The 16,428-nt window shown below is 46.5% G+C and overlaps 1 protein-coding gene across 8 annotated transcripts in view; it reads left to right on the top strand.

The window, feature by feature from the left end:
• Nucleotides 1–16,428, top strand: part of LOC137352122 (segment polarity protein dishevelled homolog DVL-1-like) — a 165,680-nt gene that overhangs the window by 89,731 nt on the left and 59,521 nt on the right. Inside the window, exon 1 of one of the 8 annotated variants that reach the window (XM_068017246.1) lies at nt 3,397–3,837. The exons of the other annotated variants lie outside the window; for them this stretch is intronic. Within the exon in view, the coding sequence (XP_067873347.1) occupies nt 3,660–3,837 (178 nt within the window). The 5' untranslated portion in view covers nt 3,397–3,659. Of the gene's footprint in view, nt 1–3,396; nt 3,838–16,428 lie in introns of those variants that run through there. 8 annotated transcript variants of the gene reach the window in all.

Below are 16,428 nucleotides of genomic sequence, written 5' to 3'. Positions count from 1 at the left end.
GCCCTTGACCACCTAGGTGGTATGGGTCATGGGGTTTGGAAGGTGCCTTGGCGAGTTGCACACTGCAGTATGCCTTGTAGATGATGCATATTGCAGCCACCATGCGCCAATGGTGGAGGGAGTGAATGTTTGAGGTTGCTGGTTGCAACTGAACAACTCACTAGTCACTGGCTGTACTGGGAAATATGAAAAGATTTAGTCTGGAATGGCAGGTCTGGTGAGCTGCAACTGAGCTCACCAACTCCACTTCTGCCTGGTGTACAGCGATGGACAGGATGGAAAGAGGCTGAGGTAGGGCTACTCTCCTAAAATCACCGAAGCAATGTCATGTACTACCACTTCCTGTGATGTGATAACTAGGAATGGCTTGATACATTTAATATGCATGCCGACACTTGCAGTGCAGTACTGAGGGGATGCTGCACTGTCAGATGGGCTGTGCTGAGGGAGTCAGAGCAGCCATCTTTCAGATGAAGCATTAAACCGCGGTCCCCTCAGATTGGGTAAAAGACCCCATTCGATGAAGATCAGAGGAGTTCTACCTGGTGTCTTGGTCAATATACCCCCCGCCCCAAAACCAATATCATTCAAAACAGATTATCTGGTCATTACCACATTGCTGTGTGAAAATTGGTTGCTGAGTTTTCTACATTACAACAGTGACTATACTTTAAAAGTACTTCATTGGCTGTAAAGCGCTCTGGGACGTCCTAAGGTTATGAAAGATGCTATATAAATGAAGTCCTTTTGTTTTCTTTTATTCTTAAATACACACTGAAGTGTATTCTTAAATACACACCGAGCCATGCAGAACAGGAAGGTCCAAGGTTCCATTCCTAGTCTGAACTGAGTTAGACGATTAAAGCTGGAACTCTTCAAATTGTCCTCAACACCCCTGGATGAGGGAGGCAAAAAATCATCCAGGGTTTGAGGACCTCATTGGTGACTCTGCAGAAAAGTGCATTGATGCAGAGATTGGTTGAGGAGAGGATTGAATTTGGGTGTGATGGTCCAACTGTTGAATAGTCTTGCTTGTCTTCACTGTCTAGTCTCACTCAGGAGAGTGTACTATCAGTGAGAGTCAGCACTTTCAGGAAAGGAAGGAGCTGAACCCCAGTGAGAGTCAGCCACCTTCAGGAGAGAAGGGGATCTGAACCCCAGGGAGAGTCAGCACATTCAGGACTGGAGGGGACCTGAACCCCAGTGAGAGACAGCACCTTCAGGACTGGAGGGGACCTGAACCCCAGTGAGAGACAGCACCTTCAGGAAAGGAGGGGGACCTGAACCCCAGGGAGAGTCAGCTCCTTCAGGAGAGGAGGGGGGAAAGGCTGAGGGATTACAAGAGTAAAATTTTAAAGTCGAACACCACAGGTTACAATATGATGTCAGATTTTTTAAAAAAACAGGCTGTGGCAGGGAAGGAGTTAAACCCAAAGCTGACAGAACAGTACCTGTTGATACAAAACTGTGTCTCACACTATGCTGAAGCTCATTCAGTCCTCCATCATTACAGCAGATGCCTGAGGCAGGCATTGACAGTCCATGGGAGGGAGGGAGAGAGAGAGGGGAATGATTTGCATGTGCTGTTGCGATTGGATTTTCGTCAGATGATGCGACTGCCCCACTCCGTTTGAGGAACAGGAGATCTGTGTCAGTGGAATATTCTCATTGTATCACAGGTACAGGAGCTGCAAACACGGGAAGTTCTGTGGAATGTTTGTGTTCAAATTGGTATGCTTACCTCTCACACTCATCTTCGGGAAGTTACTCTGCTTCACAGTAAGTGATTTTCGGTGTACATGATATAATAGACAGAACAGACTAGACTGTTAGTCTTGGAAGGTTGTTTCAGTCACTGTTCTAATGCAGTGTTTCTGCATTATTAGTGACTGGCACATCAAAGTATACACACCAGTGGGTATCTTGCTGCCAGGCTCGGTACATATGCCCAGCTAGCCTTTATTGCTTTCACTCTAGCCATGCTATTCAGCAGACATTGTGTAAATTGGGTAGCTTGCTATTCAGCAGAAACCATTGCTCCCACAGAGAACTGGTTATGGTTACCAGGCGTAACACGAACAGGACTTAACAAGTCTTAAACAGTGTAGTTTGTTGATTTTCAGTATTCCTGGTGTTTCTGGGATTGAGCAGTGTGTTTATAGTTAATTTTCTGCATACTACTGATGTGGGAGGATAATTTAAAGTAAATAGCTAGGTTGCAGATTTAAAATCTTTAAATGAGGTTCTGACTGGTGATACCATCCCGCTCCTCTACCAACCATCACCTCTAGCCGAATATACGTGTGCAGAATGTTTAAGACTCTCCTGATTGGTCGCTATCGTGTCCTGCAACTGAAGCAATGAGATATTTTGTTGATAATTTAGCATCTCCAAACATTTCCCTTAAAACAAAAATCCGAGGGGAAAGCAGTGAATAATTGTAGGCACTGAGCAGAGTGCCGTGCTGGGTTATATTTTGTACCATGTAAAAATAGGATTACCACAAATTCAACCATCAGATAATCACCAAATCCGCAGTTACCTGAAATCACACCACTCAGCATTGCCTGTAATAAGTATACCAGCCTTGTTATCTGTCTGTAGTAATAGAGGTTAACTTAATCACAGAACTTGATGTAATGTCATATCAGTTAGTTCCTGTCAGCTGCAGGTATGTAAAATAATAACTTAGTGATGATCACACCCAGTAATTCTCTTTTATCAAAAGCAACATGTTCCCTCTCCCGGAGTCTGGGTTGATCAAACCCTTTTGACAACAAACCTGGATGTTTGGAAGAATTGATACAGTGCGATACAGGCCTCCTCCACATCTGTGAGCAACCAGGAGTGGGTGACGGCACCTGGCCTATCATTTACATCTTCAGCCGCTACTTCTCGACTGATCTTGAGGCTGCTGTCAGTGAGGAGTTGACCTCCATCAGCTCCACACCACAACGTTCCGTTCACAGCTCCCTCTCCATGTGGACCATTCAATGTTGCATGTCGGTTAGTCTTCCTGGCATTGTGTGGCATGCACTGTTAGAGCTCCATCCCAAAGGCTCGGTGGATGATCTCGCCATACAGTGTGGTACTGTGCCACACAGACCAGCAAGGTCCCAGCTATCATTCCCAGACTATGCAGAGTCATAGAACCTCAGCTAGAGCAGTAGCCTTGATGCTACAATTGATGTCAGTGCCCCTAGATTCGAAAGGGGACAATCAGCTTGAGTTCCTGCTCCCAATAACAACCCCAGTCTGCGAGGATAGAATGTCTTTGTGAGGGCCCTGGTTTGGTGTGCAGGAGTGGCTGGTTCCTGTACAGGGATGTAGGAAAGGAGGGTCACAGTGGCAGAGCATGTAAATTATGTTGTCACTTTTCTACAGATTGTATCTAACACCGTTCAGGAACCAGCATACAGCTACAGTGCAGCAAGTGATGCCCAGCAGAATCTGTGGAAGGAACAGTGGATTTAACACTCTGCCCTGAAGTAGCCTTGGAGCTGCCACGGATCTGTTGTGCCTTCTGTCCCAGTAAATTATTCCCGCACCACGTGTGTGGGATTACAGGTGACCTGCCCTCTCAGGCATTACGCAGCATTTGGAACAGGAAACCGACTATAGCTTCCTTGTATGCTCGGCACAGGACGTCTTATCGTGTTATGATATCAGCGATGGTTACATTTGGGCTCTGGCAGTGCTTTGGAAGGAACAGGCAGAGACCAGGGTCTACGCCACACAAGTCTCAACTGAATCGAGGCTTCCAGTTTGCCCGCTCCCTCCTGAGACTACTGCAGCCGGTGCGATGCTTTCCTGAAGCACCACCCCAAGTTTATCAGTGTACGTATAAACTGGCTGACGAAACGCGTGGCATCGACCCTAAAACTCTCCAGACAGGACCCTGCCCGAAGGATACAAGAGTGAGCTAACAGTTGGCGCCAACACCAACTGGCACAAGGCGGGATGGTTTGTCCTTTACCATCCCAGAAACAGTTCCTTTTGGTTCAAGTATTACCCCAAGCAAAACTGTATTTAGATTTGAACAATTTGCGACCAGTCTGTCCTGTGTTAATCTAACCTCCAAAGAACTCAAGGTGACAAAGACAACCCCCACACCCAGCTCCTCTCTGACCCACACTCTTAATCCAACTCCTCCCTTCCCTCACCCCATCCTTACCCCCACCCTTCCCTGAGCCCACCATTACCTCACCCCTACCTTTACCCTCAGCTCCACCCTCCCCACATCATTGCACCCAGCTCCACCCTCACCTCGCCCTACTCTCGCCTTACCTATCCTTCCCTCCTTAATCCTACCCCATCCAAGCTTTATCTTTACCTTACCCACATCCCAAACCCCAGAGCTATTGTATCTCAGCTATAATAAAAGCAGAAAGTGCTGGAAATACTCAGCGGGTCTGGCAGCATCTGTGCAGAGAGAAGTAGAGTTAACGTTTTAGGACCTGCATCTACCTCAGTCTCTGCCTATTCCTTGCATGCCAGTCTACGCAGTGGAGTGTTGGCAGGCTATTGAATCATTACAGCCAAGCCAGACCTTGTCCTCAGACATGTTTTTTCCACTAGTTCATGTCAGGAGCAGAAATCCAGGCTGATTTCTCTCCCCTCCCCAACCCAGGAGTACTGTTGCCCTGGCTGGGATCAACTAACTCTGCTCAAAGTGGGAATGGAACCTGAGACCATGTCAGTCAGTCTCAGCTATTGAGTCATCAAGGAGCCGAGAAACCTGTGACTTAACCACCAACATTTGATTTGAGCATCAGTACACATACCTTATATGTTAAATATACAAGTCCTTTCCTTCATAAATGAGGCATGTTACAATGCAGTAGTCACTGAATGATCAGTTTTAACTAGGTGGCAGCACAATGATATGTACTTTAGCAAGGGAGATGGATTCAACATGAGACACCTGGAGTGGCTGCATAAGGCCATTCACTCACAGCTGCTGGGGTTCAGTCTCGTCTTCTGTTTCTAAATTGCAGTGGGCAGACAGAGAGAAACCTGGGACTATTCTTTCTGTTGGTGCAAAAAACTAAACTCGGGCATTAGCTGGATTGAAATGCTGGTCCTATGTTAGGAAAGCAGTCTTTTAATATATTAGTATTGATTCATTATTTGCCCCTCAAGATGCCTGACTCACTGGTAATTTTACTGTGTGTTTGCATTAGGCTGATGAGAATGTGGAGCGTGCTACCACCAGGAGTAGTTGAGGCGAATAACATATTGCATTTAAGGGAAAGCCAGATAAACAGATGAGGGAGAAAAGAATAGAAGGAAACATTGATAGCGTTTGATGTGGAGAGCTGGGAGGAGGCTTGTGTGGAACATGAATGCTGGCATAGACAAGTAAGGCCAAATGGACTGTTTCAGTGCTGTAAACTCAGTGTAATAGATGATGGTCTTTAGATCGTCACAAGGCAGAAATACTGTCAATGACACCTCTTCTCCGACAAATCATCCTTCCACCCCTTTGCACACAGGCTACAGTGACAACTGAAAGAATGATGGATTTACGCCTGGGTATACCTGGAGCGATGCCTGTGAGAGTGATATATTCTGTTGTGTACACCTGGAGTGATGTATTATGGTGTGCGTACACTGGGCGTGATAGCTGGTGTTGGTGTGATAATGCTGAGAGTGGGTCTGCCCTGCCTGGTGTAGTACTGAACCTCACAGCACTGCATACCACAGGGAATCTGTGCTGTTGCTCAGCAACCTTCTGCACAGTTAGCAACAGTAGAATTCAGCGAGAGGGAGCAATGATTGCCAAACAGAAACAAATGGCCTTTCATTTGTAGGCTGAGTGACGGTATAAGGAGAGGAAGCTGAGCTGCCAATGCTTTCTCAAGTTTCATCAAGTTGATTTGAGGAAGTTGCCCAAGTTACCAAAGTCCCCCAGGTCCTCGCCCATGCAAGCCTCATGTTCTGTAGAGTACAGGAGATTCTTGGGACTTCATTCTCCATACTTCCCAATGCAGCATCAGGTCCTTTTGCAGCTCTGTACAAGATCGGGCTGCTCGCTGGTCCTGAGACCCACTGCCAGAAGCACTCCAACTGGAGTGAGGGTCTTCTGGCACTGCTGACACAGTACAGGGAAAGGACAGAGAAATGGAAAACATGGACACCCAGGCATTAATTACCAACTGTAAACAAAATCCTGGTTAAAAAGGGAAGAGGGATCTGAGGAGTGTGTTACTCATGCACTATTTCTCCTCATGACACTCCTGCTCTCTGCAGCTCCCCCTTTACTCTCCTTCTCCCTTTCCATGCTGCTCCTCTTCTGTTCCTTTCTTTTTCATTTCATGGGATGTGTCTCTCGCTGGCAAAGCCAGCATTTGTTGCCCATCCCTAATTGCCCTCGAGAAGGTGGTGGAAACTGCCTTCTCGAACCACTGCAGTCCATCTGGGTACATCCACAGTGCTGTTAAAGAGGGAGTATCAAGATTTTGATCCAGCGACCGTGACGGAGCGGTGATATATTTCCAAGTCAGGATGGTGTGTGACTTGGGGGTGGGGGGGAGGTGGGGGGAGATCTTGCAGATGATGCTGTTCCCACACGTCTGCTGCCTTGTCCTTCTAGGTGGAAGAGGTCCCGGGTTTGGAAGGTGCGTTCGAAGGAGGTGTGGATGAGTTGCTGCAGTACATCTTGTATATGCTGCTGCCACTGTGTGTTGGTGGTGAAGACATTGAATGTTTAAGGTGGTGGATGGGGTGTCGATCAAGCAGGCTGCTTTATCCTGGATAGTGTCGAGCTTCCTGAGTGGTGTTGGAGCTGCACTCATCCAGGCAAGCGGAAGGTGTTCCACTACACTCCTGACTTGTGTCTTGTAGATGGTAGACAGGCTTTGGGGCTACTTGCCACAGAATTCCCAGCCTCTGACCTGCTCTTGTAGCCACAGTATTTATGTGGCTACTCCAGTTCAGTTTTTGGTCAATTGTAACCCTCAGAATGTTGATAGTGGGGGATTCAGCGATGGTAATGCTGTTGAATGTCAAGGGGAGATGGTTAGATTGTGTCTTGTTGGAGATAGTCATGTTCTTGCTATGGAGGGAGTGCAGCGAAGGTTCACCAGACTGATTCCTGGGATGGCAGGACTGACGTATGAAGAGAGATTGGGTCGATCAGGCTTGTATTCGCTAGAGTTGAGAAGAATGAGAGGGGATCTCATAGAAACCTACAAAATTCTAACCGGACTGGACAGACTAGATGCAGGAAGGATATTCCTGTTGGCAGGGGAGTCCAGGACCAGGGGTCACAGTCTAAGGATAAAGGGTAAGCCATTTAGGACTGAGATGAGGAGAGATTTCTTCACCCAGAGAGTGGTGAACCTGTGGAATTCTCTACCATGGAAAGCAGTTGAGGCCAAATCATTAAATATATTCAAAAAGCGTTAGATGTAGTTCTTTGGGCTAATGGGATCAAGGGATACGGGGAGAAAGCGGGAACATGTTACTGAGTTTGGATGATCAGCCATGATCGTATTGAATGGCGGAGCAGGCTCGAAGGGCCGAATGGCCTACTCCTGCTCCTATTTTTCTGTGTTTCTATGTCATTCCCTGGTACTTGTGTAGCACCAATGTTACTTCCCACTTATCAGCCCAAGCCTGAACGTTATCCAGGTCTTGTTGCATATATGAACATGGACTGCTTCAGTATCTGAGGAGTCGCGAATCGTACTGAACACTGTGCAGTTATCAGTGAACATCCCACTTCTGACCTTCTGATGGAGGGAAAGTCATTGATGAAGCAGCTGAAACTGGTTAGGCCTAGGACACTACCTTGAGGAACTCCTGCAGTGATGTCCTGGGACTGAGATGATTGACCTTCAACAACCACAAACCATCTTTCTTTGTGCTAGGTAGGACTCCAACCGGCGGAGAGTTTTCCCCATTATTCCCATTGACTCCAGTTTTGCTAGGGTTCCTTGATGCCACACTTGCTCTAATGCTGACTTGATGTCAAGGGCGATCACTCTCACCTCACTCTTGAGTTCAGCTCTTTCTTACTTGTTTGGAACAAGGCTGTAATGAGGTCAGGAGCTGAGTGGCCAAACTGAGCATAAGTGAGCAGGTTGTTGCCGTTTAAGTGGCGTTTGATAGCACTGTCGATGACACCTTCCATTACTTTGCTGATAATCGAGAGTAGACTGGGTTGGAAATTGGTCGGATTATATTTGTCCTGCTTTTTATGGATATGACATGGTTGGACAATTTTCCACATTGTCAGATAGATGCCGGTGTTGCAGCTGTACTGGAACAGCTTGGCTAGGAATGCAGCTAGTTTTGCAGCACAAGTCTTCAGTACTACAGCTGGGATGTTGCCAGGACCCATAGCCTTTGCTGTATCCAGTGCCTTCAGCCATTTCTTGATATCGTGGGGTGAATCGAATTGGCTGAAGACTGGCATCTTGTGATGCTGGGACCTCAGGAGGAGGCTGGGATGGATCATCCACTTGGCACATACTGAAGATGGTTGCAAATGCTTCAGCCTTTTCTTTTGCACTGACATGCTGGGCTCCTCCGTCATTGAGGATGGGGATATTTGTGGCACTCCTCCTCCGGATAGTTTAATTGTCCATCACCATTCATGATTGGATGTGGCAGGACTGCAGAGCTTGTGGGATCACTTAGCCCTGTCCATTGCATGCTGCTTCCGCTGTTTGGCATGCAAGTAGTGCTGTGTTGTAGCTTCACCAGATTGACACCTCATTTTTAGGTATGTTTCGTGCTGCTCCTGGCCTGCTTTCCCGCATTCTTCATTGAACCAGGCTTGATCCCCCAGCTTGATGGTAATGGTAGACAGGAATATGCTGGGTCAGATTGTGGGTGAATATGATTCTGCTGTTGATGGTCCACAGCACCTCATGGATGCCCAGATTTGAGCTGGCAGATCTGTTCTGAATCTATCCCATTTAGCACAGTGGTAGTGCCACACAACACGATGTGAGGTCGAGGCTTCCTCTTCACCAGGACTGTGCAGTGGTCACTCCTACCAATACTGTCATGGACAGATGCATCTGTAACAGGGAGATTAGTGTGGGAAAGGTCAAGCAGGTTTTTCCCTCTTGTTGGTTCCCTCACCACCTGCCGCACGCCCAGTCTGGCAGCCATGTCCTTCAGGACTAGGCCAGCTCAGTCAGTAGTGGTGCTCTGAGCCACTCTTGATGGGCATTGAAGTCCCCCAACCAGAGTACATTTTGTGCCCTTGCTACCCTCAGTGCTTCTTCCAAGTGGTGTTTAACATGGAGGAGTACTGATTCATCAGCTGAGGGAGGGCAGTAGTTTGTAATCAGCAGGAGGTTTCTTTGCCCATGTTTGACCTGATGCCATGAGACTTCATGGGGTCCAGAGACAATGTTGTGGACTGCCAGGGCAACTCCCTCCCAAATGTACACTACTGAGCTGCCACCTCTGGTCAGTTTGCCCCGCCAGAGTGTCAGGGCATAGCCAGGGATGGTGTGGGAAGTGTCTGGAACATTGGATATAAGGTGTGTTTCTGTGAGTGTGACTATGTCAGGCTGTTGCTTGACTAGTCTGTAGGATAGCATTCCCAATTTGGCACAAGCCTCCAGATGATGGTAAGGAGGGCTTTGCAGGGTTGACAGGACTGAGTTTGCCGTTATCATTTCCGTTGCCTAAGTCGATGCTGGGTTGTTTTGTCTGTTCTATTCCTTTTCAACTTTTTTGGAGTGGTTTTGTATGACTGAGTGTTTTGCTAGACCATTTCATAGTCAACCACATTGCCAAGGAACTGGAGTCACCTGCAGGCCAGACCAGGTAAGGACAGCAGATTTCCTTCTCTAAGGACATCAGTGAACCAGATGGGTTGTTATGACAATTGATGTTAGTTTTATGGTCACCATTACTGAGACTAGCTTTCAATTCCAGTTTTTATTAATTAATTGAATTTAAATTCCACCAGCTGCTGTGGTGGGATTTGAACCTGTGTCCCCTGAGTATTAGCCTGGGTTTCTCTGAATTACGAGTCCAGTGACATTACCACTGTTTCCTTTTGCTTCTCCCAAACTGATCCCACATTTATTCAGAGTGCGGTTGAGCCTTCATTGCTCTGTCAAGTGCAGTTAGTATAGGCCAATAAATGCCAGCCTCGCCAGTGATACTCACATCTTGAGAATGCTTTCTTAAAAATTCAGAATGGATGTATTGCACATGTCGGATTAAATTGACATATTGATCCCACACAGCAAAAACAGGGAAATAACTCTCTGCTCATTATTTATAGTTTATTATCCCATTTAATATACACATGGTGTAAATGTGGAATAACGGATACCCAGGAGTGAGTTACAGGATGAAATTTAATCGAGAGATTTGGATGGTCTATATACAAAATAACAGATAACTGGGAGTGAGTTACAGGCTGGAATCTAATTGAGGATTCGGGTGGTTTATATATAGAATAACGGATACCTGAGAGTGAGTTATAGGCTGGAATCTAATCGGATGTTCAGGGGTTGGGGTGGGGTTTATATCTAGTATGACAGATACCTGGAAGTGAGTTTCACACTGATATCTAATCGAGCAGTTCAGGTTCGAGTGATTTATTTATGGAATAACAACAGCCTGTAATGAGTTACAGGCTAGAATCTAGCTGAGGAGTTCAGACCTGTGGGTAATTGAGGAAATGAGATTAAATACTCCCCTTGCACCTGCACAACAAGCACTCATTGATTTGAAACTGTGCTGTGTTCTGTGAAGGGTTACAGTGGGCTGGGACCTCCCAAGGAGTTCTGTCATGTAATAAATATGAAAGTAGATGTTAGAATAACTGCTAAAATTGTTATTGTTTGACTTGACTTAGATTAACCTTTGGGTTCCGTCTGTAAAGCTGAGACCGGTGGAAGGCCTGGAGCTGATCATGGGTTGGGTCTTGTTAATTAAGCCTTGCTGTGCTGTGGGACTTTGAGCAGCCTTGTGTCAGAGGCCAAGCTTTCACCCTCAGGTGTGTAGGTGTCACTCCATTAAAAATACAAGAAAACAAACTGGGTTAGAGTGTGTTGAGTGCTGAGTAATGCTGCAGGACACCAGCTCCTGAGCCACGCTCAAGTAGTTTGGATTGTTTTCCAGTGACTCTTTCAAGGTACAGCTGTCAGCAGCCTTAGTCATGCGTGCTGCCTAAGACAATGTGAAATCAGTGTGTATTCTGCATGATTTAGAAGCAGCAAGTGAAGCAGGAACATGAACATGCGATCTGAATGATAATTGTGGCAAGAAACAGGTTAACCTAGGCTGGGTTAGTTTTATGCCATTTTAATCTGTCCATCGCACATCTAATTCAGCTTAAACTCATTTCAGTGACCATATAGGGGCTGTTACTCAGAGTGGTGTGCACCCAAGGTTACGGTATTCAAGTGTGGGGCAATTTCTTGTTGTGACTGTTACCGTACACCCCTGTTGCTGCTAAGGGACCCAGTGCCATCTCATGATGAGCTTCTGCTAATCTCTGGAGGAGGCAGCAGCTCATGAGCAGCCTCTGGCACCAGCACCATTCTCTCTGGACACAGCCAAGGCAATCCAGTCCCAGCTGACACTCACATGATGGGACTGGGAGTTCATTGGATCATGAGGAGGGGGCATGGCTGTTTCTTTTCCCCCCCTTTCCTTGGACAAGAGGCACAGGTATAAATTTGTTCCCAGCAGAGTACAAAACTCGCTGCCAATTCACTGTCGCCCATTTTGGGCAACCTCCAAAGCTGAATCTACACCACTGAGTCCAGTTGTAACCCTGAATGTCATCTTTGTTGAGACTAGCTAACTCAGCACAGTCTGAGGCTGGACCTCAGTTGACACATCAAACTGGTGGAAAAATGTTGAATATTTCTTATAGCGTAGACTTTCCTTTCAGGTGTCTGTGTTCATTCAGGCTCAATACTACACTTAGCATCAGAGAAACATCAGGACACGGTAGAGGAAATTAAATTGATGAAGTGATTCAGCCAGAAGCAGTACACGCCATCTGTGGAGCTCCTCTCACGAGCTATCACTGATAACCTGTTCTTCATCAAATGACCAATCACAATTTGTTCAGTAACTGACTCACAGTGAGCAAAGATTTTCCCTGTAATACCTGTATCAAAATAACCAACCCCTTCTTTATAAAGATGTGGTTGATTTCATTTTAATCTTGCAACCAAAAAGCTCTTTCCCATTTGTTAGAACCACAGAAAAGTTGCAGCACAAAAAGAGGCCATTCAGCCCATTGTGTCTGTGCCAGCTGAAAAAAATAGCTGCCCATTTTAATCCCACCTTCCAGCATCTGGTATGTAGCCTTGCAAGTTACAGCACTTCAGGTGCAGGTCCAGGTACTTTTTAAATGAGTTGAAGGTTTCTGCCGCCACCACCAATCCAGGCAGCGAATTCCAGACACCTACCACCCTACTGGGTGAAATAATTTTTCCTCATGTCCCCTCTAATCCTTCTACCAATCATTTTAGGTCTGTGCCCCCTGGTAATTGGCCTCTCCAACGGGGGAAACAGGTCCTTCCTGTCTACTCTATCTGGGCCCTTCATAATCTTGTACACCTCAACTAAGTCACCCACTTAGCCTCCTTTGTTCTAAGGAAACAGCCCTAGCCTATCCAATCTTTCCTCATAGCTGCAACTTTTAAGTCCTGGCAACATTCTTGTAAATCTCTTCTGTACTCTCTCCAAAGCAATTATGTCCTTCCTGTACAGTGGTGACAAGACCTGTACGCAATATTCCAGCTGTGGCCGAGCCAGCGTTTTATACAGTTCCAGCATTACATCCCTGCTTTTGAATTCTATACCTCAGCCAATAAAGGAAAGCATTCCATATGCCTTCTTCTCCACTTTATCTACCTGTCCTGCCACCATTAGGGACCTGAGGACATGCACTCCAATGTCTCTCACTTCCTCTATCCCTCTCATTATCCTCCCGTTTATTGTGTATTCCCTTGTTTTGTTTGCCCGCCCAAAATGCATTACCTCACGCTTCTCTGGATTGAATTCCATTTGCCACTTTTCCGCCCACTCAACCAAGCCATTGATATCATTCTGGAGTCTACAGCTATCCTCTTCACTATTAACTACACGGCCAATTTTTGTGTTTTCTGCAAATTTCCCCAATCGTGCTTCCCACATTTTAGTCCAAATCATTAATATATACCACAAATAGCAAGGGACCCAACACTGAACCCTGTGGAACGCCACTGGAAATCGATTTCCATTCACAAAAACATCCGTCGACCATTACCCTTTGTTTCCTGTCACTGAGCCAATTTTGGATCCAACTTACCACATTCCCCTGTATCCCATGAGCTTTTGCATTTCTGACCAGTCTGTCATGTGGGACCTTGTCGAATGCCTTACTAAAATCCATGTCGACCACATCCACTGCACTACCCTCATCAATCCTCCTTGTTACTACCTCAAAAAATTCAATTGAGTTAGTAAGACATGACCGTCCCTTAACAAATCCATGCTGACTATCCCTGATTGATCCGTGCTTTTCTAAATGACGGTTTATCCTATCTCTCAGAATTGATTCTAATAATATGCCTGCCACTGAGGTCAGACTGACTGGCCTAGAATTATTTGACCTATCCCTTGCACCCTTTTTAAACAATGGTATAACGTTCGCAGCCCTCCAATCCTCTGGTACTGTGCCTGTAGCTAGTGAGGATTTGAAAATGATCCTCAGAGTATTCACTATTTCCTCCCTGGCTTCTTTTAACAGCCTGGGATACAATCCATCCGGCCCTGGTGATTTATTCACTTTCAAGGATGTCAGACCCTCTAGTACTTACCCTCTCATTATGCTTATCGTGTCTCATATTTCACACTCCTCCTCTTTAACTACAATGTCTGAATCATCCCTCTCCTTTGTGAAGACAAAGTACTCATTACAAACCCAGCCCACATCTTCTGCATCCACGCATGTTACCTTGAACATCTCTGATAGGCCCTACCCTTTCCTTAGTTATCTTCTTGCTTCACAATTTTACTTTGGAAATAGTGGTGTGAATTTCTCTGTCTTTCTGTGTTTAGATGGTAAAGATCATGTGTGTGTTTACTGTGCACAGTTCTCCACATGTGTACATAGTGTGCCTGCTTCATTTCCGTGTATACTTAGTGTGCACATATTCTCCACACGTGTATTTAGTGTGCACACCTCTCGTCATCTGTGCTTAATGTACATATTTCTCCTCCTTTTGTGCACTTAATGTGCACATCTCCTTTCATGTGGTGTTCCACAAGGATCAGTGCAGGGACCACTGTTCACCATTTACATTGACAATTCAACTTGGGAATTGGAAGTACACATTCAAAATTTTCAGATGACACCGAATTGGGGGGCATAGTTATTACAGAGGAGCACTGTGACAAAATCCAGGAAACCATTAATAAACTTGCAGAATCCGTGTGCAATTCGCAAATGAACTTCAATATCGATAAGTGTGAAGTGGTGTATTTTGGTAGAAGGAATATGAAGGCCACATCCTCTTTGGAAAATAAGTGTCAAAATGGAGTAGAGGAACAAAGGGATAAATAAATCACTGAAAGTAGTGACACAGGTTAATAAGTCCATTGAAATATAAGTAGGAACACACTGGGGTTCATTTCCAGATGGATAGAATTGAAAAGCAGAGAAATTATGTTCAAACTTATATAGAACCTTAGTTACACCACACTTGGGGTACAGTGAACAGTTCTGATCTTGTAAAAAAAAAGGCACTAGAAAAGGTGCAAAACGATTACTTGATTGATAGCAGAACTGAGAGGAAATACTTATCTGGAAAGGCTGAAGAGCTGTTCTTGAGAAAATAGAAGATTGAGGGTTTGATAGATGTGAAGATGGTGGGGAATTTTATGCTCTTTCCTGCAGCGGGTTTGGAGGTGGGCAGAGCATCTAATTGGGTGGGATGGTGGCCGAGGGGACCCTGCCACCTCCCCGTCTCCGCCAAAATTAAGTCTGGGGTAGGAAGGCCTGTAAATGGCCTTCCTACCCTGCCACCAATTGAGGCCCTTAAGTGGACAATGAATGCCAATTAAGGACCTCATCCCACCGCAATTAGCCCAGTGGCAGGCACACCTGTTGCCGCATGGGGGCGCACGTCAAGCAAACCCATGTGGGTTGCTTGCTGGCTCTGGGGGTGGGTCCCCTCGCTAAAAGGCAGAGCCTGAACAATGGACTTGGCATCAGGAAGGGGAGGGTCTGCTGCGAGCCAACCCCCACCCTTGCTACCGACCCCCTACACCCACTCCCCTGTGACACCCACCGCGCAAGACCCCTCCCGCGTGACTTACCTGTGGCCTGGGTCCCTCGACACTCCTGGGCCTCTGGTGGGTGCTCTTCCGGCAGCAGCCACCGCCTTCACAGTGGCGCTGCTCAGTTAGAGTTGCTGGCCTCTGATTGGCAGGCAGCTCTCAGAGGATGGAACATCTGTTGTGGGGTCCTTGATCCCATGGAAGGCCTGCCGCTGTCCAGTTAAGTGCCTAATTGGCACTTGATTCAGCGGGCCTCCCACAGAAGGGGTGACGAGGTTGAGACCCCCGCCGCCCAGATAAAATCCTAGCCGATGTTTCCACTTGCAGGGAAGACCATAGCTAGGCGCCATAACTATAAGATTAGTGACTATTCAGTCAAATGGGGAATTCAGGGGAAACTCTTTTACCTAGATGGAGTGGTTAGAATGTTGAACTTGCTCCCACAAGGAGTAGTTCCGGTGACTAGCACAGATCCATCTATGGGGAACCTAGGTAAGCACATGAGGGAGAAAGGAATAAAAGGATATGTTGATGGGTAGATGAAGGGTGGGAGGAGGCTTATGTGGAGCACAGATCTTTGGGCCTAATGGCCTGTTTCTGTGCTGTGTATACTATGTGATACTGTGTAATTTTTTTTAACTCGTTCGTGGGATGTGGGCATTGCTGGCTATGCCAGCATTTATTGCCCATCCCTAATTGCCCTTGAGAAGGTGGTGGTGAGCTGCCTTCTTGAACTGCTGCAGTCTATGTGAGGTAGGTACACCCACAGTGCTGTTAGGAAGGGAGTTCCAAGATTTTGACCCAGTGACAATGAAGGAACGGCGATATAGTTCCAGTCAGGATGGTGTGTGCCTTGGAGGGGAACTTGCAGGTGGTAGTGTTCCCATGCATTTGCTGCCCTTGTCCTTTTAGGTGATAGAGGTCATGGGTTTGGAAGGTGCTGTCTAAGGAGTCTTGGTGCATTGCTGCAGTGCAACTTGTAGATGGTACACATTGCTGCCACTGTGCGTCAGTGGTGGAGGGAGTGGATGTTTGTGGATAGGGTGCCAATCAAGCAAGCTGCTTTGTCCTGGATGGTGTCAAGTGTCTTGAGTGTAGTTGGAGCTGCACCCATTTGGGCAAGTGAAGAGTATTCCGTCATACTCCTGACTTGTACCTTGTGGA

Source organism: Heterodontus francisci, chromosome 37, assembly GCF_036365525.1.
Source record: "Heterodontus francisci isolate sHetFra1 chromosome 37, sHetFra1.hap1, whole genome shotgun sequence".
Taxonomy (NCBI): Eukaryota; Metazoa; Chordata; class Chondrichthyes; order Heterodontiformes; family Heterodontidae; genus Heterodontus; species Heterodontus francisci.
The sequence above is the reverse complement of the archived record's forward strand: the minus strand, read 5'-3'. Positions and strand labels throughout refer to the sequence as shown.